The 26,224-nt window shown below is 47.8% G+C and overlaps 2 protein-coding genes across 7 annotated transcripts in view; both read left to right on the top strand.

The window, feature by feature from the left end:
• The window catches only part of NAV1 (neuron navigator 1), a 242,771-nt gene extending 225,756 nt beyond the window's left edge, over positions 1 to 17,015 (top strand). For all 6 annotated transcript variants that reach the window (XM_045787682.2, XM_087857252.1, XM_045787676.2 and 3 more), the window contains 14 exons: positions 1,133 to 1,254; positions 4,739 to 4,935; positions 5,177 to 5,369; positions 5,457 to 5,625; positions 5,933 to 6,030; positions 6,196 to 6,291; positions 6,532 to 6,691; positions 7,129 to 7,364; positions 8,329 to 8,483; positions 8,632 to 8,703; positions 9,173 to 9,369; positions 9,887 to 10,005; positions 11,670 to 11,867; positions 13,562 to 17,015. In XM_045787682.2, the coding sequence (XP_045643638.2) occupies positions 1,133 to 1,254; positions 4,739 to 4,935; positions 5,177 to 5,369; positions 5,457 to 5,625; positions 5,933 to 6,030; positions 6,196 to 6,291; positions 6,532 to 6,691; positions 7,129 to 7,364; positions 8,329 to 8,483; positions 8,632 to 8,703; positions 9,173 to 9,369; positions 9,887 to 10,005; positions 11,670 to 11,867; positions 13,562 to 13,657 (2,108 nt within the window). In that variant the 3' untranslated portion in view covers positions 13,658 to 17,015. The remainder of the gene's footprint in view (positions 1 to 1,132; positions 1,255 to 4,738; positions 4,936 to 5,176; positions 5,370 to 5,456; positions 5,626 to 5,932; positions 6,031 to 6,195; positions 6,292 to 6,531; positions 6,692 to 7,128; positions 7,365 to 8,328; positions 8,484 to 8,631; positions 8,704 to 9,172; positions 9,370 to 9,886; positions 10,006 to 11,669; positions 11,868 to 13,561) is intronic.
• Positions 17,016 to 22,006: 4,991 nt separating this feature from the next.
• The window catches only part of IPO9 (importin 9), a 53,477-nt gene continuing 49,259 nt past the window's right edge, over positions 22,007 to 26,224 (top strand). Inside the window, exon 1 of the mRNA XM_045787685.2 lies at positions 22,007 to 22,218. Within this exon, the coding sequence (XP_045643641.1) occupies positions 22,056 to 22,218 (163 nt within the window). The 5' untranslated portion in view covers positions 22,007 to 22,055. The remainder of the gene's footprint in view (positions 22,219 to 26,224) is intronic.

Raw genomic sequence — 26,224 nt, 5'->3', positions numbered from 1 at the left:
AGCATCCAACTCTTGATTTCGTCTCAGGTCGTGATCTCAGGGTCCTGAATCAAGTCCTGCGTTGGGCTCTGTGCTCAGTGGGCATCCTGCCTGAGGATTTTCTCCCTGTCCCTCTACCCTCCCCCCCCAACTGCTTGCTCTTGCTCTCTCTCTATTAAAAAAAAAAAAAAAAAGAATCTGATTCTAGTCTGCCTTTGCTCCGGAATCTCTGCTGCTCTTGCTCATTGCCTATGGCACAAAGGCGTTTCCTTTAAAAGGCATTCAGGGCTCTCCTGAGCTGGTTGAGCCTACCCTCCACCCTCACCCTCACCTTTTGCTGTGTACCTTGTCCTGTTTCCATTCCAGTCTGCCTGAGCTGCCCCAAAGCAAAGCCGGAGCCCAGCACAGGGCCTTTGCATGTACTTTTTCATCAGCCCAAATAGTTTCTCCAGTGTTCCCATCTGAAGAACTTCTGTTTTTTCAAGACTGAAACATCTCTCCCTCGTTAATTTTTTCCTTCCCTGTGATGGGAAAGTGGGTCATCCTTTGTGCCATTCCAAACCTTCTCAGAGTGCCGAAAAGATTTTCTACCTGTCAGGTGCGACCACTAAAGCTCCTTCCGGTTAAATGCAGGACACATGGCTAGTTATACTTGGCCATGGAGCACCAGGCACCCGAGTATTGCTGGGGAAAATCACGAAAAATGGTAGCTTGAGGGGTGCCTCAGTTGGTGGAGTGTGTGGCTCTCGATCTCGGGGTGGTGAGTTCGAGCCCCACACTGGGGGTAGAGGTACTTAAAAAAAATGGTAGGTTGATGTCTCCGTCGAGGTACTGAGGGCCAGCGCTCACTAAGCCCTTCTCAGACTTATTCAGGTGGAGTTCATTAGTTTATGTACTGCTGTTTATCCTACTAGACTGGGAACTCTGGAGAACAGGGATCATTTCTTATTTTTTACTGTTAGCATTTTTTTAATGTTGCAACATGATTGGCCGCCAATAAGTGTTGAAAGAATGATTCAAAAAATGAATGACATGGACGGAGAAGTTGCTGGTGCCCTTCTCTTCCACCTTCTGCCCCTACACTTGCCCTAAGTCCCGCGTCTTCTTTAAATCTACCCTGTGTGTGTTCTTCCCCCTTGTCCTTGGCCCCTAGAACTCCGGATCAAGAGACAGAACTCCTCGGACAGCATCTCGAGCCTCAACAGCATCACCAGCCACTCCAGCATTGGCAGCAGCAAGGATGCTGATGCGAAAAAGAAGAAAAAAAAGAGCTGGGTAGGTCCAAATTTGGGGGGCAGGAACTATGTAGAGCCATGGTGGGTCACCTCCACCTCAGCATAGGGGTCCGTTCCTTCCAGCATTAACCACGACATGGTGCCTTGGGGTGAATACGAAGCCCCAGGCGTCTGCTCAGAGCAAGGTCTGCTAAACTCTCCTGTTATCCCCATCCTGTCCCACGTGTACCTAGGCCGTCCCTCCAACCCTGTGCACACCCGCTTTCCTTGGGCTCTCCATGCCTTTGATTAGGTCAAATATGTTTGGCAACAGAAGGAAATATCCAGAAGGGAACGTTCTATCAAGCTCCTTGCCCACCCCACGCCCATTCTCTTCTATATTATGGAGAGAAGATTTTCTGAACAAAGCCATTCATTCTAGATGCTCCTGCAGGTCATTTCTTCGATTTTTTTTTTTTTGGAGAGGTATTCGTGGAACTTTCCATCTTACTTCAAAAGGAACCATTATGTTACCATTGACTAGTCCAGAGAGAGTACTCCCCAACCCCCGGCTGGCTCCTGATAGCCCTAAACGGACTTTGGATGACCTTTCTGAAACTGCGTAGGCAGATCTAAAACACTTCTAGCTCCTCGCTGGCTGTGGCAAGGAGAGGATCCCCCAATGGAGACTTCTTGCTCCTCTGTCCCCTGTTCAATAGGACTGGCCCCCAAAACCTTTGTATAGCACAGATGGGTCCCAGCTGTGTGAAATGAGTGATTAAGTGTTGCTTCTTTTTTTTTCCCTTCAAAATGCTGACTTCAAATCCCTATTTTTTTCCAGGTCTATGAGGTAAGAGACCCAGTTCCTCTCTCCTTGTTTTCTCTTTCCTTTTGCCATACCTTCCCCATTTCCAGAGCAACTCCCTTCCCCCTAAAGAAAGAGCGGCCACTCATAAAACTAACCGTAACTACCACCCCAGAGTTCCTAACTCACTCCACTGCATGGTCCATCCACGGCTGCCCCCACATGAGGACAGAGGAGTGGTCTGGTTGGGGGCCAAATGGAAAAGTTAAACAAAATCCTGATCTATTCCCTCCTGTCTTCCCCTGGTTACAAAATCAGCCTGTTATAAAAGCAGTCAATTGGAGTCCCTCCGATCCAGAAAATGAGCTTTCTTGATTTTTTTTTTGTTCCTTCAAACCCTAGAAGCCCAACATGGAAGAGAATCCTGGATGAACATTATTTCAACCACAGTTCCCAAAGGCCAGTTCAGTTTGGGTCTCGCCTGAAGATTTAGCTCTATAGGGAGATGAACCAGAGATAGGAGAGGATATGATCCAGTCCAGGGCACCCTCAAACCACCTGAAAACCTGAAACCCTCTGAGCATTCATGGAGCTTCCAAAGACATTTCAGGGATTAGAGTATCGTCTCAGACAAGCAGAAAGTGAAACCAGAGTTTCCATTACAAGCCAGACATCTGAGGTCCACTAAGTTAGCCCAACGTTGCGCCAGGTGTTATGAAGGATGTGAAAAGTGGAGTCTGTCATGTGAACCGTCCAGGAGCCTGCAGAATTGCGGGCAGACAAAACGCAATATTGTACATATGATATTGATGACAATCCAGCGGTGCCAAAATGCATGGTTCAGCCAGTAAGTGCTAGAGGCGCTCATACATGAAACTAAGATACAGGAGGCCAGGGAACCACCACAGAGGAGGTAAAGGCTAAACTGAGTTGGGACTGTGATAGGACAGTGTGTGGAGATGCTTTCTGCAGGGACGAAATCAGTGTAGCTGGAGCACTGAGTAGGGTGGGATGCAGACAGGAAGGGCCTGAAAGGCCAGGATAATCGTTTCAACTTGACTCTTTAGGTTGGCATTTCCCAGCAGGTGTTACGCACAAGTCCACAGCAGTGCTTCTTAAAACAAGGATGCCATCCTCCAATTTGAAAAGCCCTGCATTTCTACAGTGCACGACCACATAGGAACGTTCTGAGATGTCCCCTAGTAAAGAGTCTGTTTCGTTTTGCTTGATCCGCTGTTCCTGGACTCAGAGAGTCCTTCACCACGTAACACCAATGAACATCTGCCAGCCGTTGTGCTTTGGGAACCCTGAACGACACAGAGAACACCACTGTCTCTCACTCACGGTCTTTGTGACCTTACGGGACGTGTGCCTCGGGCAGATTGTGGTCCTGGGATCTCTTTCTATGCACACACACTTACGCACACACAGACACACACACTCTGTCTCGTTCTCTGTCTCTCTCATATACACACAGCTTCCCATGAGGCGACAGTGTGGAGAAGACCATTGGGTTGAAAATTAAGAAGCCTGAGTTCCAGTCCCAGGCCTTCCTTCAATTCCACAAACTCAAGCAAGTCCACTTTTTACGCTCGGTTCCTCATCTCTGCAGAGAACTGAGCTTTATGGGGTTCCTGAGCCTCGACTACCCCATGATACTCTGCCCCTTGCACGCACACTCTAGCTGACTGCACACATGCTCTCTCTCCTATCCCCACTGCAGCCAGACTGGTCCTCCTTTATGTCCTCCCGGGTAGACACCCCAACACACACCACCATCAGCTCTCCTCATTTACCTAACAGCCTTCCTGTGTTACAGAAGAGACACTTTGAAAGAGTACCCTCGAATTTTCCTTTCTTTTCTCTCACTGTCCCAAAGATCTGGTTTGCTTGTGTCCCCTACAGCCTTCGACCCCTCCTTTACTCTCTGTCTCTTGCTGCCATTCCATCTCTGTGTCCCTGTGTGTGTGCATGCTGTCTGGATGCATGCGAACGGGTGGGCCAGGACCCTGGTTTGCATCTCTAGCTCACAGCCCTAACACCCAAGCTCATCAACACCTAAGGTCAAACAAGCTATGGTCACATTAGAGTCTCCCACGTATTCTGAGGAGAGGCTGGGAAATATCCCTTATTCTAGGACATTTGAGTGGGAATAGGAGAAAGCACTTGTATCTGATTGTTTTCACCATTCTGGGATGTGCTGAGCACGAGAGACACTAAAAGATACCACTTGATACCATCCCTTCCGTTGATTTCCACCGGATCATATGGCCAGTTTCTGCTTACTAGGTAAATAGAGAGATGGATTCTGATCCGATGAGCCATGGTCAGGGTGGATCCTGAGACCCAAAGTGAGCGAGGCTCTAGACTGAGCAGTAATTGGTCTGCTGGAGAAGGTGGGATTGGATCATTGAGAGATTGGCCACCATGTGACCTCTGGGGGCTTCTGTCTGTCCCCCTCAGGGGCCTAGTTCCCCCATGGGAGAGAGCAGACCCAAGAAGTTCCCATAGCCTACAACAGCAGCAAGCCAGAACAGTTCACTTTCTCTCAGCCCTACTTTCTAGGCAACTCTTGTGTCCATATTCCATGAGTCAAGCGAAGCCTTAAGAGGGAGGCTTAATGACAGCAAGCAAATATCCCGCCTGCACAGCTGTCCGTCTCAGAAGTCCCAAGCCAGTCCTCCCCCAGTCTCCAGAGCGGAGCCCTGACGTCTCTCTACCTGGATCTGCTTTCTTCTAGCTTCGAAGTTCCTTCAACAAAGCCTTCAGCATAAAAAAGGGGCCCAAGTCCGCTTCCTCCTACTCCGACATTGAGGAGATTGCCACGCCCGACTCCTCCGCCCCCTCATCCCCCAAACTACAGCACAGCTCCACAGAGACTGCTTCGCCCTCCATCAAGTCCTCCAACTCCTCCTCTGTGGGCGTAGATGTCACGGAGTAAGTGCTGTCTGCCTGCCACCCAGCCCGGGACTAGTATACACCGCTGGCCGGCGGTGGTAGTTAAGCCCCTTGTTTGCCCCTGGACAAACAGCACCACACTGTAGGTCTCCCCTGGGGCGCATGAGACCTTCCCGCCCACTGCTGATCGTCCCTGAGACCAGTGACCAAGGATCTCCGTGTCCCCTCGTAACTCTAGAGCTGGCCCATGTGGCCTGGCTTCACTGTCACTTTCTTCCAGGGGCCCTGCTCACCCGGTCCCCCACACTAGGCTGTTCCATGGCAATGAGGAGGAGGAACCGGAGAAGAAAGAGGTATCCGAACTGCGCTCCGAGCTGTGGGAGAAAGAGATGAAGCTTACCGACATCCGCCTGGAAGCGCTCAACTCCGCCCACCAACTGGACCAACTTCGGGAGACAATGCACAACATGCAGGTGGGTATCTGGGCGCAGAGCTGAGCGGGGGGAAGACCGTGCCTGGAGATCCGTCCAACTCCGCGGCCCCGTCTGTTCTCGCCGCAGCTGGAGGTGGACCTGCTGAAAGCCGAGAACGACCGGCTAAAGGTCGCCCCAGGCCCCTCATCGGGCTCCACTCCAGGGCAGGTCCCCGGATCGTCTGCGCTAGCCTCCCCTCGCCGCTCCCTGGGCCTGGCCCTCACCCATTCCTCCAGCCCAAGTCTCACCGACACAGGTACATGTTGGGAGAAGAACCTCTAAGGGTGGCAGGAGGAAATGGGTTTGGGTCACTGGCATCCCGTCCTGCCTGCTCTGGGGGGCACCGCTCTCAGTCACGGAGGTCGATGGTGCCTAAACCAAGCGCACCCCGGTGTCATGAGACACGAAGAACTGTTCTGGTCCTTCGACCCTAATTGCTTTTCAGTTTTGGAGTTTCTGTTTCCTCTTGGTAGTAAAGAGTCATTGGGCAGGGATGATGACTGGAAGGTTTAGGAAAGCCCATGGGGGCCCCTAAAGCTAATAGTTGTTTTCACTGCCGACAGACCTGTCACCCATGGATGGCATCAGCACCTGTGGTCCAAAGGAGGAAGTGAGCCTTCGGGTGGTGGTGCGGATGCCCCCCCAGCACATCATCAAAGGGGTAAGGAACTCCAGGGCGGCCTGTGACACCATGTATCCAAGAATATCTGGGCTCTGAATACCCCCGAAACCAGAGTACCCCACGGCTAAGGCCTTTTAGGACCACCCCCTTTCTTGGAGGGACCTCACTGAGGCTCGCACACTTCTTTCTATCGCGGCTGTGTAGGACTTGAAGCAGCAGGAGTTCTTCCTGGGATGTAGCAAGGTCAGCGGGAAGGTGGACTGGAAGATGCTGGATGAAGCTGTTTTCCAAGTGTTCAAGGTAAAGGGACACATGTACTCACAAAGGTTGTTCGTCCTTTCACGGCGTATGGAGCCTTCCAGGCGTTGGGGTCTTGGGGACCTTTGACGCTTCGTGGAGAAATGCCAACTAGGAAAAACATAGGTTCTTCCCTCTCTCCATGGACTTCTGTTCCCTCTGAAATCTGTGGCTTGTACCTCTGGGTTTGCGTCATCTTGCTGTTCCCCCTTAACTTTTTTTTCTCCTTTTCTCTTCTGTCAGGACTACCTTTCGAAGATGGACCCAGCCTCTACCCTGGGACTGAGCCCCGAGTCGATCCACGGCTATAGCATCAGCCACGTGAAGCGGGTGTTGGATGCGGAGCCCCCAGAGATGCCTCCCTGCCGCCGAGGTGTCAACAACATATCGGTCTCCCTCAAAGGTCAGTCTTTGTCTTTTGGGGTGCAGCGATATGGGGTGAGGGAGGGAGGGGAACATGAGACAGTCCGTCACGCATTCATTCAACAAGGATTTACTGAGAAGCTACAACGTGTAGTTCACTGTACTTAAGTAACATGAGATATGAAAAGATGCGTAAGATCCAGTCTTAACTTTTGTTCCCGGAGCCATTTTCCTTCCCAGGGAAATTTCTAGAAAGCCTGGGTTTCTCACTCCACCCATATACCTGTAACTCCGAACATGTCCCTAGAAATAAGATCTTTGTTTTCAAAACTGGGGATTGGGGGGTTCCTCTGGAGCCATGGGGCAGAGGAATGAGTTCTTTCAGTGGGCTCTTAGGTGAAGAAAGAAATGCCCTCCGGGGGCCTTGCCATCCTCAGGGCCCTGTCATGCTCATGCTCTCTGGGGCTGGGGGTTCAGGTCTGAAGGAGAAGTGCGTCGACAGCCTGGTGTTCGAGACGCTGGTCCCCAAGCCGATGATGCAGCACTACATAAGCCTCCTGCTGAAGCACCGGCGCCTCGTCCTCTCGGGCCCCAGCGGCACGGGCAAGACCTACCTGACCAACCGGCTGGCCGAGTACTTGGTGGAGCGCTCCGGCCGCGAGGTCACCGAGGGCATCGTCAGCACCTTCAACATGCACCAGCAGTCTTGCAAGGTGGCTGCCTCCTGACCCCCCCACCAGCCTTTGCTCAGGCCTCAGCTCCCCCAAGGCCTTCCCCCGCCCCTTCTTTCCTCCCCTCCCCCTCGCATTCCCCTTTGCTAGTCCTTCCTCTGCCCCCAGTTTCTTTCCAGACTTTTCCCTTCCCTTCTTTCTCCACACTTCCCCTTCCCTCTGGTATATGCCTTTCCCTTTTGCTGATCATTGACTAAACGACATCCTCTTTTCCACTTCACTTTCTGCCAACCCTGAAAATCCCGCCCCTTTGTTTATTTCCTTCCCTCTACCTTTCTTTTCAGTATTACTCTGACTTTGGGCTTTCTGGGGAGAAGAACTCAGAATTACATGTGACACATTGTGCTGTCCCCTGCCAAATCTGGATGTCTCTCAAGCACACCCTCACACTCCGGGGTGCTTCAGATCTTGGCTCCCCCCAGTAGGGGGAGGCTTATCCATTGGAGTGGTTCATGGTACCCACCCAGCGAAAATCCCTTCAGGAAATCGGATATGATCCCCACCCTTCACGGACTTAGGAGCCATTGCTGAAGACAGTTGCCTTACGGGCGCCTGGGTGGCTCAGTCAGTGAAGCGTCTGCCTTCGGCTCAGGTCATGATCTCAGGTCCTGGGATCCAGCCCTGTGTCAGGCTCTCTGCTCATCGGGGATTCTGCTTCTTCCTCTTCCTCTGCCCCTCCACCTGCTTGTGCTCTCTCTCTCTCAAATAAATAAATAAAATCTTTAAAAAAAAAAAAAAAAAGGTGGTTGCCTTAGAGCCTTTGGGCCCACTGCTTATCAGTCCGCCGTGGTCTGGTTCTACAGTTCAATGTTCAGATGCATGAAACAGGAACCAAAGGCTCCGGGGGCTCCAGACCTAGCGTACCTTCTCCAAAACCCTTCCTCCCACGGCTGACCCAAGTGCTCACTCCTCCTGAGTTCTGACCCACTTCCTTCTTTTATTTCAGGATCTGCAACTGTATCTCTCCAACCTGGCCAACCAGATAGACCGGGAAACAGGAATTGGGGATGTCCCCCTGGTGATCCTGTTGGATGACCTGAGTGAAGCAGGCTCCATCAGTGAGCTGGTCAACGGGGCTCTCACCTGCAAGTACCACAAATGGTAAGCTGGAGTCAGGACCAAACTCACTGCAGTGGGAAGAAGGAGAGCCTGGTCCAGTCCACCCTGTGAGCTTGCCCTTGGGTGTACGTAGTGGAAAGCAGGTGTTAAGACAAGTCTAAGTAAACCTTTTTCCTCCTTTTTCCCACAGTCCTTATATCATAGGTACCACCAATCAGCCTGTAAAAATGACACCTAATCATGGCTTGCACTTGAGCTTCAGGTAAGAACTGTGGCCCTGGATAAACCTTCCAGCCCTACCTAAGGTTCTGTAAACTAGTGAAATCCCAGGATCCGGCCAGAGGGGCAGTAGATAGCAGCAGGAAGGAGAACTAGGCAGGGCTCCTGGGCTGGGAAGAGAGAGTAGGGATATTTGCCACGTCGGTTACAGGGTGGAAGAGAACCCTCGAAAAGAGGAAAGAACTACAAAACTAAGAGAGCTGCAGCTAGGATGCTGTAATTTGGGTTCTCTGCCCACACACCCGGGTCTGTGAGGTCAGATGGTTATCTGAAGAGGGTCACTGGTCCTGCCCACGGCTGCTGCCCTGAGTTCAGTCGACTCGCCATTACTTGAGAAGAAAGCCAGTGGGCGTTAGTGGGAGGCAGGCAGGAGGAGGGATGGACTGGCAGGGGATGGATGCCGACAACGTCCACATGGCCACCCTGACCCCTCTCCCCATTCCTGACTGCAGGATGCTGACCTTCTCCAACAACGTGGAGCCAGCCAATGGCTTCCTGGTTCGTTACCTGAGGAGGAAGCTGGTAGAATCAGACAGCGACATCAATGCCAACAAGGAAGAGCTGCTTCGGGTGCTCGACTGGGTGCCCAAGCTGTGGTACCATCTCCACACCTTCCTTGAGAAGCACAGCACCTCAGACTTCCTCATCGGTACTGGGGTTCAGCTTCCCCCTTGGGGTCAGAAGGTGGCTTCCCTTTCCTACTTTGCCACGCAGTGGGATGTTCCCATTTCTTTCTGGAGTCTGCAGCATGTAAAGGAGTGGCAAACCTCGTGGCTTCAGACCCAGGACTGCTTGATTACTTACCAAGCACCCCTCACAGTTAGCACCATGTTTTGGGTAAATCACTTCAATCATCAGAAAGCTAACCCCGCTCCCTCACTTTTCTCACAATTAATGGGGAACAGAAAGTGTTTAGGAGGGAATTGGAAAACTTCCTCTCACTCCCTCACCTCACTTCTGCCTTGTGAAGAAGCACTGTTGATGAGACCGCCAGCCAGGCGGCCACTCCCATTAGTCTTGACAGCAATCTCAGGACAGCCCGACTCTAAATTTCCTTTCCTTCTTTGGTTACCAGACCCCTCTGCCTGGTATTAAGGAGTAAATGAGACAGATGACTGGAGAGCGCTGGTGCTCAGCCGTCTTATTGGCCTCATCCTTTTCCCTAGGCCCTTGCTTCTTTCTGTCCTGTCCCATTGGCATTGAGGACTTCCGGACATGGTTCATTGACCTGTGGAACAATTCCATCATTCCCTACCTACAGGAAGGAGCGAAGGATGGGATCAAGGTGAGCCCTACCCTCTGACTCTGCTCAGTCCCGGGGTCAGGCTGTCCCACCTAACAAAGCAGAAACATCTCTTCAATGTTAGACAGGAGGCTCCGAAGACTGGTCAGGTTCTTTTGCTAAGAGGTAGAGTGAGGCCCGGTGTCCAGCCACCATTCAGCAAATGGCTACAGGACCACAGTCTCTGGGGCCTGTCTCCAGTCCTGGGCCTTCTGTCTCTATGCCAGATCAGACCTCTCTCTTAAGGATCAGAGCTAATAGAGAAATCATTGAGCTAAGAACTAAGTAAAACCCTGTTATAGTCTTAGCTTATTACTAACTACTAATAAAAATGTTACTTTGGCCAAGTTACATACAGGAGATAATAAAGTCTGTTCTGCCTAAATCACTGGGTTGAAGACATGAAATTGTGAAAAGATTTTTAGAAGCTAGAATAAGAACTTTATGCAAAAGGAAGGTGTCTTATTAAAGCCTCCCCTGTAGCTTTCATCTATGAATTAGGGCATAATGATCACCAGCCTCCATTCCAGCGCTAGCGAACTCTAGTGCAGTGGCTGGACCCTATTGGCCATATATTTTCCGTAAAAGAAATTTGTTATTGCAGTAGTCATCCCCTGATGATGTGGTAAGTTTCTAGAGATGCTGTCTATCAGACCGATGCCAGAAATCATTATTTCATTTAATTTTGCATTATTATTTTTATTTATTTATTTATTTGAGAGAGAGCAAGCAGGAGCAGGGGGCGGGGCAGAGGGACAAGCAGACTCCCTGCTGAGCGGGGAGCCCGACCCCGGGCCTGATCCGATCCCAGTACCGTGAGATCATGACCTGAGCTGGAGTCAGACGCCTAACCAAATGAGCCACCCAGGTGCCCCAAATTTTGCTTTATTATTAACAGTTTTCCAATTTCAGAATGTTCTTACACAGATAACATCTGTTTTCAACAAAATCAAAATTCTTTTAAAAGATAGGATTTCTGGGGTGCCTGGCTGGCTCAGTTGGTAGAGAGTTCAACTCTTGATCTTGGCGTCATGAGTTCAAGCCCCATGTTGGGCATGGAGCCTAATTAAAAATAAAAAAGAGAAACAGTTTTTTAAAAAGTATATTTTAAAAAATGAAAAAAAATTTTAAAAATTTAAAGAAGGCTATGATTACTAAAGAAGAACCTCCTACTAAAATTACGGGGTTGTGAGGTGGGTACATATTAAGTGTTTTTTATTGTTTGTTTTTTTGTTTTGTTTTTTGGGTTTTTTTGCTTTTGTTTTTAGAGAGAGGGGAGTGGTGGGGAGGGGCAGAGGGAAAGAGAGAATCTTGAGCGGGCTTTTCGCCCAGTGCGGAGCCCAACACAGGGCTCGATCTCACAACCTGAGATCATGACCTGAGCCTAAATGAAGAGTCTGACGCTTAACTGACCGAGCCACCCAGGCGCCCCATGTACATGTTAAGTTTTTAACGCAGTCTGCCAAATTATCCTCCAGAATAGTTTTACCTGTTTACACCAACTATTTCCTTTGTGGGGAAACTCAAAGGAGTTGACTCTCCACTCGTGGGGATCAGAGTCTCAAGGCTTTCCATTGGAGGAAACGCATATGGTCATAGGAGACTGCATGAGCAAGCCTCTGTCTGTGGATCCCAATGCCAGTAACAGCATCTCCCCTTCGATCCAGGTCCATGGACAGAAAGCAGCTTGGGAGGACCCGGTGGAGTGGGTCCGGGACACTCTTCCCTGGCCATCAGCCCAACAAGACCAATCAAAGCTGTACCACCTGCCCCCTCCCACTGTGGGCCCTCATAGCATTGCCTCACCTCCCGAGGATAGGACAGTCAAAGACAGCACCCCAAGTTCTCTGGACTCAGACCCTCTGGTGAGTAGAAGCCATTCTATTGTTAAAGTAAGAGTATTATGGAACTGAACTTTTTTTTCTTAAGATTTTATTTATTTGAGAGAGAGAGCGTGCACGTGCGTGTGAGCTGGGGGAGGAACAGAGGGAGAGGGACAAGTAGACTCCGCACTGCGCACAGAACCCCCTGCAGGGCTCGATCCCACAGTCCCGAGATCATGACCTGAGCCAAAATCAAGAGTCACATGCTCAACCAACTGAGCCACCCAGGTGCCCCGGAGTTGAACTTTCCATGCATACCCTGAGGGAGGCTGAAGGGTTGCAAGGCTAGGACTAGAATGAGGTCAGGGAGGAGCTCAACAGTCAGAATGTTGGGTTATAAAGATGGTATGCCTACAGCCTAGCTTAAGCTAAATAATAATGCATGCCGGCAAGATGTATTCTAATAAAGACCCAGGTAGGACTATTAACCAAAAAAGAAAGCAGTGGGACACACGTACATTCTGTCTCTCCCTCTCTCTCCCTCTACTCTGATATTATCCTGAGGATTGCCTCGGTTCAGTGGATTTCATGAACTGTGAAAAGTAGTCTGAGACAAATGACCAACTAGGGGCAAATATTTGCAAGGCTTGTAACCAAAAGAGGATTGGTGCCTAGAATATATGAAACTTCTCATAAAATTTCCAATTGGAAGAATGGACAAAGGATACGAATAGGCATTTGACTAGAGGAAGTGCAAAAATATTTTATAAAAATATAAAAAGATCCTTAACTCCTCTAATAGTTGTGGAAATACAACATCAAAACAAGGAGAAAACCGTTTCACGTTAGCAAGAATAGTGTGGATGGAAGCACAGACTTCATTCTTCGCTGGTGGGAGTGTTCGTTAGCAAAGCCATTTGGGAAGATAACTTGGCAGTTTGTGTTAAAATTTTAACATGCAGCACCACTCCTGTGACCTTGCAGTTTCACGTGGCAAGTAAGAAATTCTTCCACTTAAGTCATAACACATTTTAATTTAAATTTTGACTTTGTTAAAAACAGTTGTTACCTGTGTTTAAAAAAAAAAAGCCATTCAATTGGAAGACTGTTAATAATCACGTAAATAGAAGGGTGAAGAGCAGATTCAGGAGAGAACCAGCCAGGTGTACTTAGCTGAAACGGAAGGGTCACCGTCTTGAAGAAGCATGGGAGCGGGAGAGAGGTAAAGAGGGAAGGAGGAAGGAGGTGAATACACTGAAGTGTTTAGACCCAACACGAAGCACTAGGCTGTGAGCTGGGGCAGGGGGTGGGTGTGCAGGACTGGCCCGTGATAAGACTGAGTCTATTCGATTATCATCTATTTTGGAAGAAGTTGACAAACACAGACGTTCTTACAGCCACTTCCCACATCCCTCCCAGCAGATATGTCCAGGCCTTCTGTCCTCTCCTGAGTGTGAACGCCTTGGAGGCAGAGGCTGTCTGGTTTGAGCATCCCTCCCCCATCACAGCACAGTACCTTGTATAGCCGAGACACTCCTGAGCACCGCACGCACACGCTTACAGACAGGGCGGAAGTAACCATTGCTACCTTTTCGTGAGCCACCTGTACGCTCTCTGGGCCCTTCATCACTTCCGAACCAAGGATCAGATCCCTGACCTAGATTGCTTTATGTTTCCCTTCTGTGGGCAGGACCCTGAGTCCCGACTCATGAATCCATCCTTTTGCCCCTCTTTAGATGGCCATGCTGCTGAAACTTCAAGAAGCTGCCAATTACATTGAGTCTCCGGATCGAGAAACCATCCTAGACCCCAACCTCCAGGCCACGCTTTGAGGGTCGAGCAGTCCCTGTCACCCCGGACAGCAGAATGCTGGCATCAGCGACGCTCTCTCCTCCTCTCCCCTCTCTTCTTCCAGAGCACTGGCTCTCCGGCCCACGAGAACAGGAGGGGGAGGAGGAGGTGAAGAAAGAGGGCAGGTTCTTGGTGCTGCACCTTGAGAACTTGCTAGTAAGGACTGGTGGGGTAGAGTTTGGAAACTTGTGTTCCCTAGATACATTTACTGGCCTCCTCTCATGACTTTGGGGAAAAGATGATTCTGGGTCTTTTTCCTTGATTTCGTGTCTCAATTAAAAACTCCTAGGCTTTCTGGGGAGGGGTTCAGAAGACATCAGAAAAACCTGCAGCAGTTCCTAACTGATTCTCATGAGCAGCTCTGGGAGAGACAGCCCGGTGTGGGGAAGTCTGAGGGAGGCAGACGCTCCCCAGAATTTCTCGCAGACCCTTCCGAGTTCCGTGACCACTGCCAATAACTCTTCCCCCAGAGATCTGGCTGGAGCTCAGAAAAAGAAGCATGTGGTTTACAAAATGTTAAAATCAATCTGTAAAAGGTATTTAAAAAAAAAGAAAGAAAGAAAGAAAGAAAGGAAAAGATGACGCTGGAGAGAGAGGAAGCAGTTGCCAAGGTAGAGAGCGTGCTGCCCATCCCTGGATGACGTAGGGGACGATGACAAGATGGCTCGGAAGTCACCAAACCACAACAACAGCATTCCAGCCTTCAGAGAAAGACTGCTAGCTCTGTCTTATACCCTCTAATTTAACACGCATGAGAGTCAATAAACCCTACTTTTTTTATTTTTTATTTTCGCTTTTTGTTTCTTTTTTTCCCCTCCCATGTGCTTATTTATTTTCCTTTTTTTTTTTTTCCATTTTCTCTCATGTCCACAAAATGCTTGGGTTGCTTTTCCTAGGGCTAGTTTGGCTTTTCCAAGTGGGTTTTCTTCGGAGAATCTGATGCCATCTAATTGGGACTAGCGAGATGCCTTCCACGCCACTATTTTTGGCATCCTTGGGACTTACAGGAGACCGAAGCATTGGCTCAGGCAGAAGTAGTAGGAGAAGAACCTTGACTTCCCTTTGGAGAAAGCACACGTTCTGCCTGGGAGCTCAGCGGCCAGCCTCTGGTCTGAGAGTCTGTCACCCCATGCTGATAGAAGATCTACTCTGAGCTCCACGCTGGACGGGAGGAAAACCAGGAAACTGGGAATATTCCTTTGTCTTGGGGCCTGTTGGGCCCCTCACTGCACTATTCTGATGGTGGCCGCTCTGCTCAACTGAATCCAAAATCCATAGCTGGCCTTTACTATTTGTTCTTGACAAGTAAATACTCACTGATAGGAGATTGAACATCCATATGAAATACTCCCAATCAGAATATAAGGTTCAAGGAGTTTGATTTGGTGGCAAAGATCTGCCTTCTAAAGGGATCCACCTTCAATAGGAGTTACCCGAAGGCCTGGCAGTCTACATGCCTTCACTCAGCAAACACTTACTGAGTACTTACTGTCTGCCAGTCACCAGGTTTAAAAAAACAAGGCAAGACTTGAGCCGTGGTGTTCACAGTCCAGTAGGAAATCTTAACCTCCATTAAGTGCACATCCCCTGCTTATGTGGACCCTCAGGATCATCTAAGAAATGTAGCCAAAACCCAAGGTGCCAGCTAGAAAGAAGCCTTTGATTAGATGTCTAATATGTGAGGGGCGGAAGAGCTGGGATCCCTTAAGATGGACCCTGAAGGACTGTGGAACCTTGCTTATCTCAAGTGGACAAGTCCTGTTCCTGCCACTTCCGGAAGCCCCTGTGGGATGAGATCCAGGCTGACCTGCCTGGTGAGGATGAAGTTTCAGGGCTCTGCAGATCAAAGACATGCGATGAGCCTGGGTCCAAGTGTGTGTTCTTCAGATTTCTATGTAGCACAAGACCTTATCAGAATCTACAGGCATACTCATCTGGACTGTTCTGTCCCACCCAACCAACGAGTCCATGCATCTGACTCTTCCTATCAGAATCTTTCCATTGAGGTCCAACAGATGGTTCAGGCTGCTCCCCAAGAAAGCTTCTGCACTCATCTGGTAGCTCCCAGGGGTGACAGGGTCCTCTATGCTGGAGACTGTTACTGCTTTTGCTGCTAAGTCCATGAGCTGTGAAGATCCCCAACCAACTCAGCTGTAAAATATGCAATTCTGTGGTGGGAAGAGGCTGTTCGTTCAAGGATGGTGCTGATATCACTGCCTTAAGGTCTCTGCTGTGCAGAATGAGGAGGCCCCAGAGCTGGGTGTTCTAACTTGGAAGGAAGGGAAGACCGGATGGGCCTTCTTTGGACCGAGGCCTCTTCTGAACCCTGTCCTTAGCTCCAGTCCCATGGCAAGGCTCAGACTTTTAATGCCATCTTGATCAGGTGGTTGAGCCCTTAACTCTCTACTTTCTGGTGCTGCCCAGCCAGTGCCTTCTATCATGGATATTACTGGCTACTTGAGAAAAAGGAAAGGGGAGAACCCCTTCCTCCATTCCAACTGCCTCAGACCTCCAAAGGGATTCTTGGCTCCCTGATAACCATGGATACCATCGTGAATTTTACTTGGATCCTCGGCAGGTTGATTTTGGAGGCCTCTCACGTTACGAATTTTACTCTCTATTTCTGGGACCCACCACCCTCTACTCTGAGTTGACTGCTGCATTTAGCCCAGGTCTCTAGTTGCTTTCCTCCAAAAAGTGTGTTCCCATCTAATGAGGTGGCACTGCAGCCTCAGCTTTCCCTCTGGAGCCTGGGACCCTGTTTACAGTTGCACACTTGGGCCCCTCATTGTGGGGATCTGTCGTCTCACCAAGGAATCATGCTTATGTGGCAACTGCAAAAGGTTGAGCCTCCTCATGGTGCTATAACCCCTTGGGGTGCTCATCCAGACTTCTCTGAAGCAGAAAACCTGAGCTCCCCCTTACTGCCCTAGAATTCATGGCAAGAGCGAATCCATGGCATTCTCTCCTACCTACGCACCTGCTTCTTAGTTGAGACTACTGGGATCCCTCCGAAAATGAAAACTGGGTCCCACAGCTAACTTCTCAGCCCCCAGGCACCTTCAGAAGAACCCAGCCTATGTAGGACTGGGATGTGTCTCTCCCTCTCCTCTCCAGACCCGCCACTCCATTCCTCACCAAAGTGGGCTAGCAGATGACATGGTTCAATACCCAACATCAGCTTCTGGGGAGAGCCATGACTCCAGAAGCAGTTCCTCCGTAGACTCCCTCTCATTTCTGGATGAAGATGACCAACATATTTTGTCCAGTGTATGTGTTTCTCAATCCCTGCCTAGGCATTAAAAATAAAATACTAGGTAATTGGAGGCTAATACGGGACCTGATGTCTGTGTGTGTCTCTCTCTCCCTCTCCCTCTCAAGAGCACTTTGCTGTTGCTGTTTCCTAACTTCTGAGGCTTCAGAATATTTTTAAAAAATCTATGCTTTGTGGCAGCTCCACGGTGCTTCTCTCTGTCTTTGTGTGACTCCTTATACCAACGTCTTTTTCATGTAGTCTGACCATTGGGAAGCTAGAGGCTAACAGGGAAGAAAGATGTGCCATCCATGGACAGACCCTACAATGAAGTCCTTCTTGATTGGCATGCTACATTTTGGTCTTGAATTACCAGCCTTCTAACTAATCCCTTCATACTCCTTAAGGATTTCAGAAGAAATAGGGATTTTTTTTTCATTTCATTTCTGGCTTTTTGGTTTTCCTGGTTTGCAAGACTCCCAATGGACCTCCTCTCACCATGTCTCCACTCCTATCTCCCTGACACGAGGGTCACACTATTCAGAGGGACATTCCCTTCCAGTCTCGTCCTGTAGTATTCCAAAAGAGTAGGAAGACAGCAGCCTGCTCTTTCTCACAAACACATCATCACCTGAGAGGACAGCCATATACAGAAACCCAGCTTATAGGTGAAATTTGCCAGACTGAGTGGGACTTGGTCCTACAAGCCAGCATCAGGAGACCTACAGGAGACTCTAAGGATTCTTTATTGCAGGGTGTTTAGGAAAGGAAGCTGTTCTTGTCCTAATCACAGGTTTAACACAGGGTTTAAGTGTTAAAGTAATCCAGATCACCAAATGTAATGCCTCATCATACTTTTTTTTTCTTCTTCTTGGGGCTTAGCTAAGCTGACGCTAACAAGCAGACTATAAGTCACCTCCACTGATGGGATGAACTGTTTATTTCCAGAGGGTTTACTAATGGATATACTAATATAATACTGGTATACTCTTCTGATGACGAGGAACTACTAGCAAGTTCTGGCTACTAGTGGTTCATGGCTTCACTAAAGAGGCCATAAGTAATAAAATGGTCTTAGGGACACTGTGTTCCCAAAAGGCCAATGCCTGAAGATACTGCCCTTTATACTTGAATCAGCTTTATCTATTCATGAGTCCTCAACCAACCGGATCAGGGATACATGGGGCCACCAACTTGGCTCTCCCCACAGCTGAGGATCCATGTGTGTGGACGTGCGCTCAGCCTAGCCCTGGAGGCAAGCGCTGCCAGCCAGAGACCCTGGGAAACAGAAGTAAACGGGAAGATGAGGACCCCGATAGAAATCTGGAGGCTGCACAGAGACCATTACAGTTGCAAACTAAACCTATGTATACTGGGTCCTCCCAGTTGGATGTTTTGGCTATTTTTCTGAAGGATTATGCCATGGTGAATTTTCTGTTGACAAGAGTGGTCATGGAAGTAAATGGAGCCTTGGTTCCTTGATTGAACTCTTCCATTTCTTGAAATACTGGTTTTCAACTTATGTTTCCAGACCAGCAGTAGCAGCCGCAACATCTGGGAACTTGTTAAAAATGAAATTCTCAGGCCCCATCTCAGACCTACTGAATCAGAAACTAGGGAGAGGGCCCAGCCATTTGTGTTTTAACAAACCGTCTTGGAAATTCTGATGCACGCTACAGTGTGAAATTAACTTTTTCAAAGGGAAAGGCAAGTAGCAGAGTCCCCACACTGAGGGGCTTTAGGACCAAAAAATAAGAAGATCCTAGGTTATAATTCAGGCTTTTGCATTAATTTCAAAGTGACCTTTCCTGTGTTCCCTTAGGTTTCTGTCTTTCCTTTTATTTAACGCAGAAAGAAAAGGTACGTGTGCCTTTGGGCAGACGTTAGGGGGATGCTGGCATCTCTTCTAGTTGCACACAGTCTTCAGAGAAAAACCTCCTGGCTCTGAAATTTTTACCTGGGAAACTAATGGGCTGTAGCAGAAGAAAGCAGTCGGAGGTCTCTTCCAGACTGCTCTTCTGCAGGATTGTGTCTACTCCGAGCCTTTTTCTGATTATATAATAGGATGAGAAAAGTCAGAAAAGCTCATTTGTATTTCCATGGCAACTTGTGCTCTTAGCAACATCCCCTCTCCTTTAGTTGAGTTCTAAAGGGCACTGCTGGGTCTGAGAAACCTGGCTAGAACCTCCTTCCCCAAGGCAGCGGGGGGCTCCAGAACCCCCAGGAAGACCCCGTCTCCATGCTCTGCTTGGCTCACGGGAGGGACTGAAGCACAATGAAGATGCAGGACAGGGGCAACTAAATCCTTCGGCTCATCCTTTCCTTTCCCCATGCCAAGCCTAGGGTACGGAATTACTCAGCCACAGTGATCAAATAAAATCCTTAAAAAAAAAATCTGAGAGGAGCTTCTTACCTTTCCAGATTCACAGATTCTAGCTGATGGGGCCGTGGGGTAGAGAAGGATGTTGACAACTGGATTTGTTTCAAGTTTGTCAGTTTTCCCTGAGAGGGAGCTTATGGGTACAGGACAAAGTAATGTGCTAGTACTAGGCCTCTTGAAATCTAGGACCAAGCATCTGGGGAGGAACTAAGCTGGAGGAAGGCAAGTGTAAAACAGATTGCACTAAAATCACCCCTTTGGTCCCCCCAAAGGCCGATGGCGGGCCTTTGGTCATCTCCTGTGGGAACTCCCTGCTTCCCTGCCGTTCCTTGGAGACAGAAGATGTTAGATAATAAGCCAAGAGCTCCCATATCCCAGCCAGTGTCTGGGATACTGCTCTGCAGGAACCTCCCACTTAATGGCTTTTGTTACTGTTGTTGTTTTTTGTGTTGTGTTTTTTTTTTAACAGAACAATCTTTTTTTAAAAAGAATTCCAACCCCTACCAGATTCCTTTCCTTCCCTCCCCCCACCCACCCCCATCCTGTTTTAGACAGCACTGTGTATGTGATGGAGTCTGTGTTTCTCAAATGCATGGCAATCCTCAGGTGGAAAGTGGGCAGGAATTTTTGCACCAGGTTTTTGGTGTGTTTTTTTTTTAATTTATTGGACATAAAGCCCCAAACCAGGATATGTGTGTGTCTGTGTGTTTATGTTTTTTCTCATTTGACCCTCCCCTCTTTCAATCTACCCCCTTTTATATCTAATGTAGAGAAAGCAAATCTGAATCTGGAAAGCAAACCGTTGTATATAGTTGCGGTAACAATCATGAAGAGAGCTGAGCTGTCCCCTCGGTAATTTGTTTTAAGTAACAAATTGGTTGAAAATTAAATCCATGCCAGGCCAGCTGAAGAGGCCTTCCTCCATCACTGCCAGAGGCCCCTCTCCTCTGGGCCCTCTGTTCCATCAGGCATGTCTCCTCCCAGCAAGATTCATCTGTTTGATGCCATTTGCGTTTCAATAAAGTTATCTCCTGTATTGTCCACTGGTTCTCTCTAGTTCCCTCTCTGTCTGGTTTCTGTCTCCATTTATCTTGTGGCCCATTCCTTGATCTGCAAGGTGAGACTGCTTGTGGTCATTTGCCTCACCAAGAGGTAAACCTCATCTGCCTGGAAATGTCTGATCCTCAAATCCTAAGCAGAAGCTCTAGAACCTTTTGGTTGGGGAAAGTGGGGGCTTGGGGGGGGGATTCCTACTTGCACGCTGTGGACATAGCATCCTTCACCAGCCCAAAATTCAGGGTTCTTGAGTCCTCCATCCACTGCCACAATGCTTGAAAATTTCTACCACCCTCTGGACTTTCCTGTTCTCTTCCAGGGGTAAAAGTGAATTAATCCAGGAAAAAAGAAGCTGCTCTAATGGAACAAGAAAAGAAGGAAAAGAAGTCCTACTATTCCCTACTGTGGAATTCCAAGGTCCAACAAGCAATCTTTTTCCTATAAAATTGTGATAACACAACCCACCTGTCCTCAAACATGGGAAATGACAAATGTGTTTAGAGCTGTCCTCAAATCAAGGAATCCATCTTTAGGAAGAATACTCAGATGAAGTGACAACCCCAGATCACTATCAATTTATCCGTCATAGTCTTAAACTAGGCTAGGAACTGCCATCTGGTTTCCTGTCACTTGGGAATGAGAGTCTGAGTTCCTAGAAACCATTTTAAGGCACTCAACCTTAACAGCTTGCTAAAAATTACCTGTTCTCTTCCTCTAGAGCCTCCCACTCCAACAACATGCCATTCTATCCCTCTGCCACTACATGCTTGCCAACCTGCCCTGCATTTTTTAAAATTAGAAATGGATTGTTTTATTTACATTCTGCCCTGCATTTTTAACCCCTCTGCATAATTCACTTGCTCCAGTATTTAGCATTATCTCTATTCCTTCAGCCATTTCCTACAACCAGCCCTAGGATATCCATATTAAACTACTCATGCTCCTTCACTCCTTAAACGTCCAGACACAATTTCTCAGGGGGCAAAAATTGATACGTTCTCAACGAATAGGATTCATTCTCAAATAGTCATTCAAGTACTTACTCTGGAGGAAATACCCTTCCCCACGCAGATGCCCTCTCCTGGCCAGACACTCCACAATTTTGAAGTTGGGCTCAACTAGGCTGGAAAACCAAGGGACTGGGTCTTTTGCAGGTGACCACTCCCCACTGCCCAGTCCACTTCAGTTTCTTTTCCCCTACCTTTGAATTCTTGAGGCTGAGATGAAGAAGCTCACTTGAGCCAACGGTTTTTTTCAGTGTTTGGAGTGGGGGGAAAGACTGGTTTAAAATAGCAATTTCTGACCCAGACCTCTCTCCTTATAGCCCTCTACACCCATTTCACCTCCTCTCTCCTAACAAAGTATCTTATACCTGAAAGATCCATGAATTTAAAGTCCTATGTTATGGCGTTTGTTCCAAGTGAGTTTGCTAACTTGCTGTTCCACTTTAGAAAAAGCCCCCTAACCTCAGTTTTCACATACATGCGAAGTGATTCTTGCCGGAAAAGGTGCAGCTTCCGTCCATACAACAGGAGGCGCTGTCTCTGGAGGCTTAGACCAATTCCCCGCCCCCTTCTGGCTCCCGCCCTGCTCCGGTGCGCAGGCGCGGCTTCGCGGATTGGCCGCGCGCGGGAGCCGTCATTTAGTGGCGGGTCCCGGCCGCGGGGCTGGCGGGCTGAAGGGAAGAAAGATGGCGGCAGCGGCAGCGGGTGGTGCGGCCTCTGGGCTGCCGGGTCCAGTGGCACAAGGATTGAAGGAGGCGTTGGTGGATACGCTCACCGGGATCCTGTCCCCAGTGCAGGAGGTGCGAGCGGCTGCCGAGGAACAGATTAAGGTGCTCGAGGTGACAGAGGGTGAGTGAGGCGGGACCGTCACGAGGATGGGTCGGACCTGGGCCGGCCGTACGATCCGCTGGCCGCAGCTTCGGACCGGCCGGGGGCAAGGGGAGCCTGAGCCAATGGAGATCTGGGCGCCGATGCCCAGCAGACAGGAGTGTGGTAGGTAGCGAGAGGACGGTGTCCCCCGTGGCTGTGAAAGTCCGGGAGAGGGGAGGCGCGCCTGGAGGAGAGGGTCGAGGGAGGTGGAGCCTCGAAGGGGAGGGGGAGGGTGGAGACTAGAAAAGCTAGATGGAGCCTGGGATCTGCAGAGGACCGAGATGGAGCTAGACCTGCTGCTGTTGGAGGAAGTCGCGTGGTCTGGGAAACATTTTTGAGTTTAGACCAGGGTCTTTTGCTGTCCTCTTCCCCAGCTCGGTTGTACTGGGAAAAGAGTAAGGGGAGTTATTAGAAATGGTGAGAGGGCAGAGCCTTGAGAACGCGGCTATCAAAGCTTAGTACATATCAAACAAGTTTCTGTCTCTGAGTTATAAGCCTAGCTGTCGTTTTACCTCTTAATGTTTTTCCAGAAATCAAATTCAGTGCATATGCAGATGATTCACCTTCTTGATCGTACTCCCCGTTAATTTTCAAAATAATTTACACTTACTAAATACTCCTGTGTTCGTTTCTATTTGAAGGAACTGATCCTTTGTCTTTGACTCTTTGTCCCCGTACTCCTATTATATGCTTTAAAGTGATGGAGAAAAAATAAATAAACTATTAGTTGGAGATTGTCTGTCAATTTCCTGCTGAGTGGGCCTTTCACCAGGCCCAGTGTAGCCACTTTACAAAGAACAATTTGATCCTAAAACAGGAGGAGGGAAAATTCTCTTGATCTTTATGTAAGAAATATATTTGGCCTGTCAGGGCTTCACTGGAAGAACTGCAAATCTTTAGAATTTCCCCCAGCTCAGCCACCTCTTAGAGACCTCTTCTGAGATACGGGAAATTGTCCATGGACTAAGCAGTCACACTCAAAACCTTGAGTTTGCGCTCCTACAAGGCTTAGGATTTTTATTGAAAAAGAACTTCAGACACATCCCGCTTTAATCTTGTATTCCCTCACAATATGAGATCGCTATTGAAAGTGAACTTCCTTCTGTTGAAAGTACATTGAGATTTGGGATATAATAGGTTAAGGACCATTTTGAAGGCCTAGTTGTAATTGTCATTGTTCTATAAAATGTCAGACCCTACAATAGGAGCAACCACTGGTTAGGAGAAAGCTATTTGAGAGCCATGCATAGATTGATTGCAGTTATTATAGTCTCCTAGATTAAAATTTTTTATTCACATTGTCTCTGCCTCCCTTGGATATGAAGGAGGAAGTGAAGAGTGACAAAGCATAGGAACCTCATCACATTCAAGTTACTACCTGAATAAAGTTGAGGGTCTGATGCCTTCCCTGAATGATGCTCAATGTTCCTGGTGCCCAGATATGTCTGGCACCTTCCTACAAAAGGTGAACCTTGGTGCATGTTTTAACTGTCCAATAACAGTGCCACTTGGGCTCTGATCCCTTCTCTAGCCAATGCCATGGTCTCATCTAGGCATAGTCTATTATTGTATAACCTTCTTGAGATCTTTTTGAAATTCTAGTCTCTCATTTTCTTCATCTTTTGGGGTCTTGAAATCTAAAATTAAACAGAAGTGCAGAATTTTGCGTTTGATTTAGGCCACAGACAGGAATAGACTGAAACACACACACACCTTAACTTACTGGTAATGTGCTATCAGGCATGCTGTGCTACATGAAAAGGCTATAATACAGTGACCTGATATTGATGGTCTAGTACTAAGGCATATGACTCACAGGGTTAGGATGTGATGTACAGGGTTGGGCTAGGTCTCTGGAGTTGATTGCAGTGCTTTGGACCCTTTGGAGGCTATTTGCGTTTTTAAATAATCCAATTCCTTATGTTTATTTAAAAACGAAAAAATTCACCCCTTTACAGTAACCTCTTTTAGATGGAGGGTGATGGTCCATTCCTCAGATGTAGTACCTCGCTTCTCTCCTTTCCTCTTCTATGGTCTTTGCCAAGTTATTTTTTGCCATTGGGTCCAGAGTATCTCCTGTCTTATATTCTGAGTCTCAAATTGTTCCTTAACATGGTCACTAGTTTCTTTTCCACTAGCCATTGCCTTCCTTTACACGAAAATATAGCACCTGGCTTCCCAGCCAGGGTTTAGCCAACTATCTGTGCTGATGAAACTGGTAGGACACTGCTCTTCCTATTATATTAGAACACCCTGCAAGCCAAAGTAGGAACCATTCTTGTAAATCAATGAACAGATCATTTTCCATTCCTTTGGAGTTGCTTCACATTTTAATTTTATCCTAGTGGAAGAACCTTGCTTTCTGGTCCTAGGAAACACACTTCCTTAAAAACTTGAAGTTAATGAGAAGTCTGAGAGTTGGTGTTTATTATTATTTGTATTCTGGTAATCTTTTGATCTTTTTGGTTCCTGGGGCCTAATGTCAGATGACAACCAAATCTGGTTGTTTCTAGTCCCTCTGTCCCTTGAAATAACCACACTGTCTTTGTGAACTGTTTATTATTGCCTCACATGGAAGACTGGTCCCAGTTGATCTATAAGATTAACCAGTCTGCTCCCTTTGACAAACAAGTGTACCACCTTCCTTGGTTGCCAGGTCCTAGTCCTGGAGCTTAAGTGGAAGAATTTCTAATTTTGAGGGAAAGGACACAGATCATTTGTTAAGCCTCTGTTAAATGGACAGACAAGAGAGATTGACATGTTTTGACCAGATACTTGGGAAGATGAGATTTTAAGAAGCATTTATCCTAGAAAATTGAGATTGCTGGAGCCCAGAGTACATTCTGGTCATTTAGTCTGCCAACTGATATTTTCCAAGAAATAATTAGTTATCATGTTTTCCAGAGTGGGAGCCTACTCTCTTAAGTCTAAGCCAAGGAAGTGTATATATGTGAGAGATCCATCTCTGATACTGGGTTGATTTCAGAAGGATCAAGATAATATCAGCATGGTGTGTGGAATGATTTTCTTGAGTTCCTGTGCTTTCCATTTTCCCCAGTCACTTGGAATCTGAGGGAAACCCAACAAACCTTTCTGAATAGAAACCCTATTTAACAATGGTTCATTAGAGAAGGAGATGGTGCCACAAACCATCTTCTTCAGATACACTCCCATCCGGAATTGAGAAGCATATTACTTGAAAGTTTGGAAGTGCCTCTGCTATTACAGTATTCTAGCAGATAAATGGTACCCTTTCTTTTTTTCTTAGGAAGATAGAGATTTTGAGTTTGATCAGCAGAGTTTGCAGGAATTGAGTTCTGCTTCAACAGAATAAAAATAAAATTCTTTTGATCTGTTAGAGCATTCTCTAATTCTTATTTTATTTAATAGGCAGGGTCATATCAAGCATTTTATAAACATAATAATTAAAAAAGATCAGAAGGGTTGTGAACTGCCAGAGATCTCTTACATCAAAGTCTAATGTTGTCTACTGAGCTTCTCTTTTTTTCCAACTTATAAGACCATGACTTTTGAGAATATCAGCTCTTTATTTTTGGTGTATTTATGCTTTACTTTTTTATATCTTAGAATAAAGGTTTTCCTTCCGTCTCTACTTTCCTCTAAGAGCAGCATCACCCAAGTGGTAGAATGAGTTGTTTTCATTCCTAAGCTTTAATTCTCTAGGCCAGCAAAACAGACTTTCTTACGTAACCACATTTAGACCCTAGGTCATTTTCTTCTCTTAGTTATTTCTTTCCGTCTATTGGAAGCGAAGACATTTTCCCCCACCATTTGGCTTTGACTTAGTCTTTTCTGTCTTGCTGCCAGCAGATACATCACATAAAATACTTTTTTCCATCACCATTATATTGAACTGGGGAGGGGGGGGAATTATCTTTCCCTCACTTTTCCTGGCATTCAGATGCTGCCCAGATATCTGTGTTGATTCCCCCATCTTAGATGCCTAGAGAGATGTTCCTGCTAG

The sequence above is a fragment of the Ursus americanus genome, chromosome 2 (assembly GCF_024610735.1).
Source record: "Ursus americanus isolate L20-20 chromosome 2, mUrsAme1.1.p, whole genome shotgun sequence".
NCBI lineage: Eukaryota > Metazoa > Chordata > Mammalia > Carnivora > Ursidae > Ursus > Ursus americanus.
Note: the sequence above shows the minus strand (reverse complement) of the source record. Positions and strands in the feature narration are given on the sequence as shown.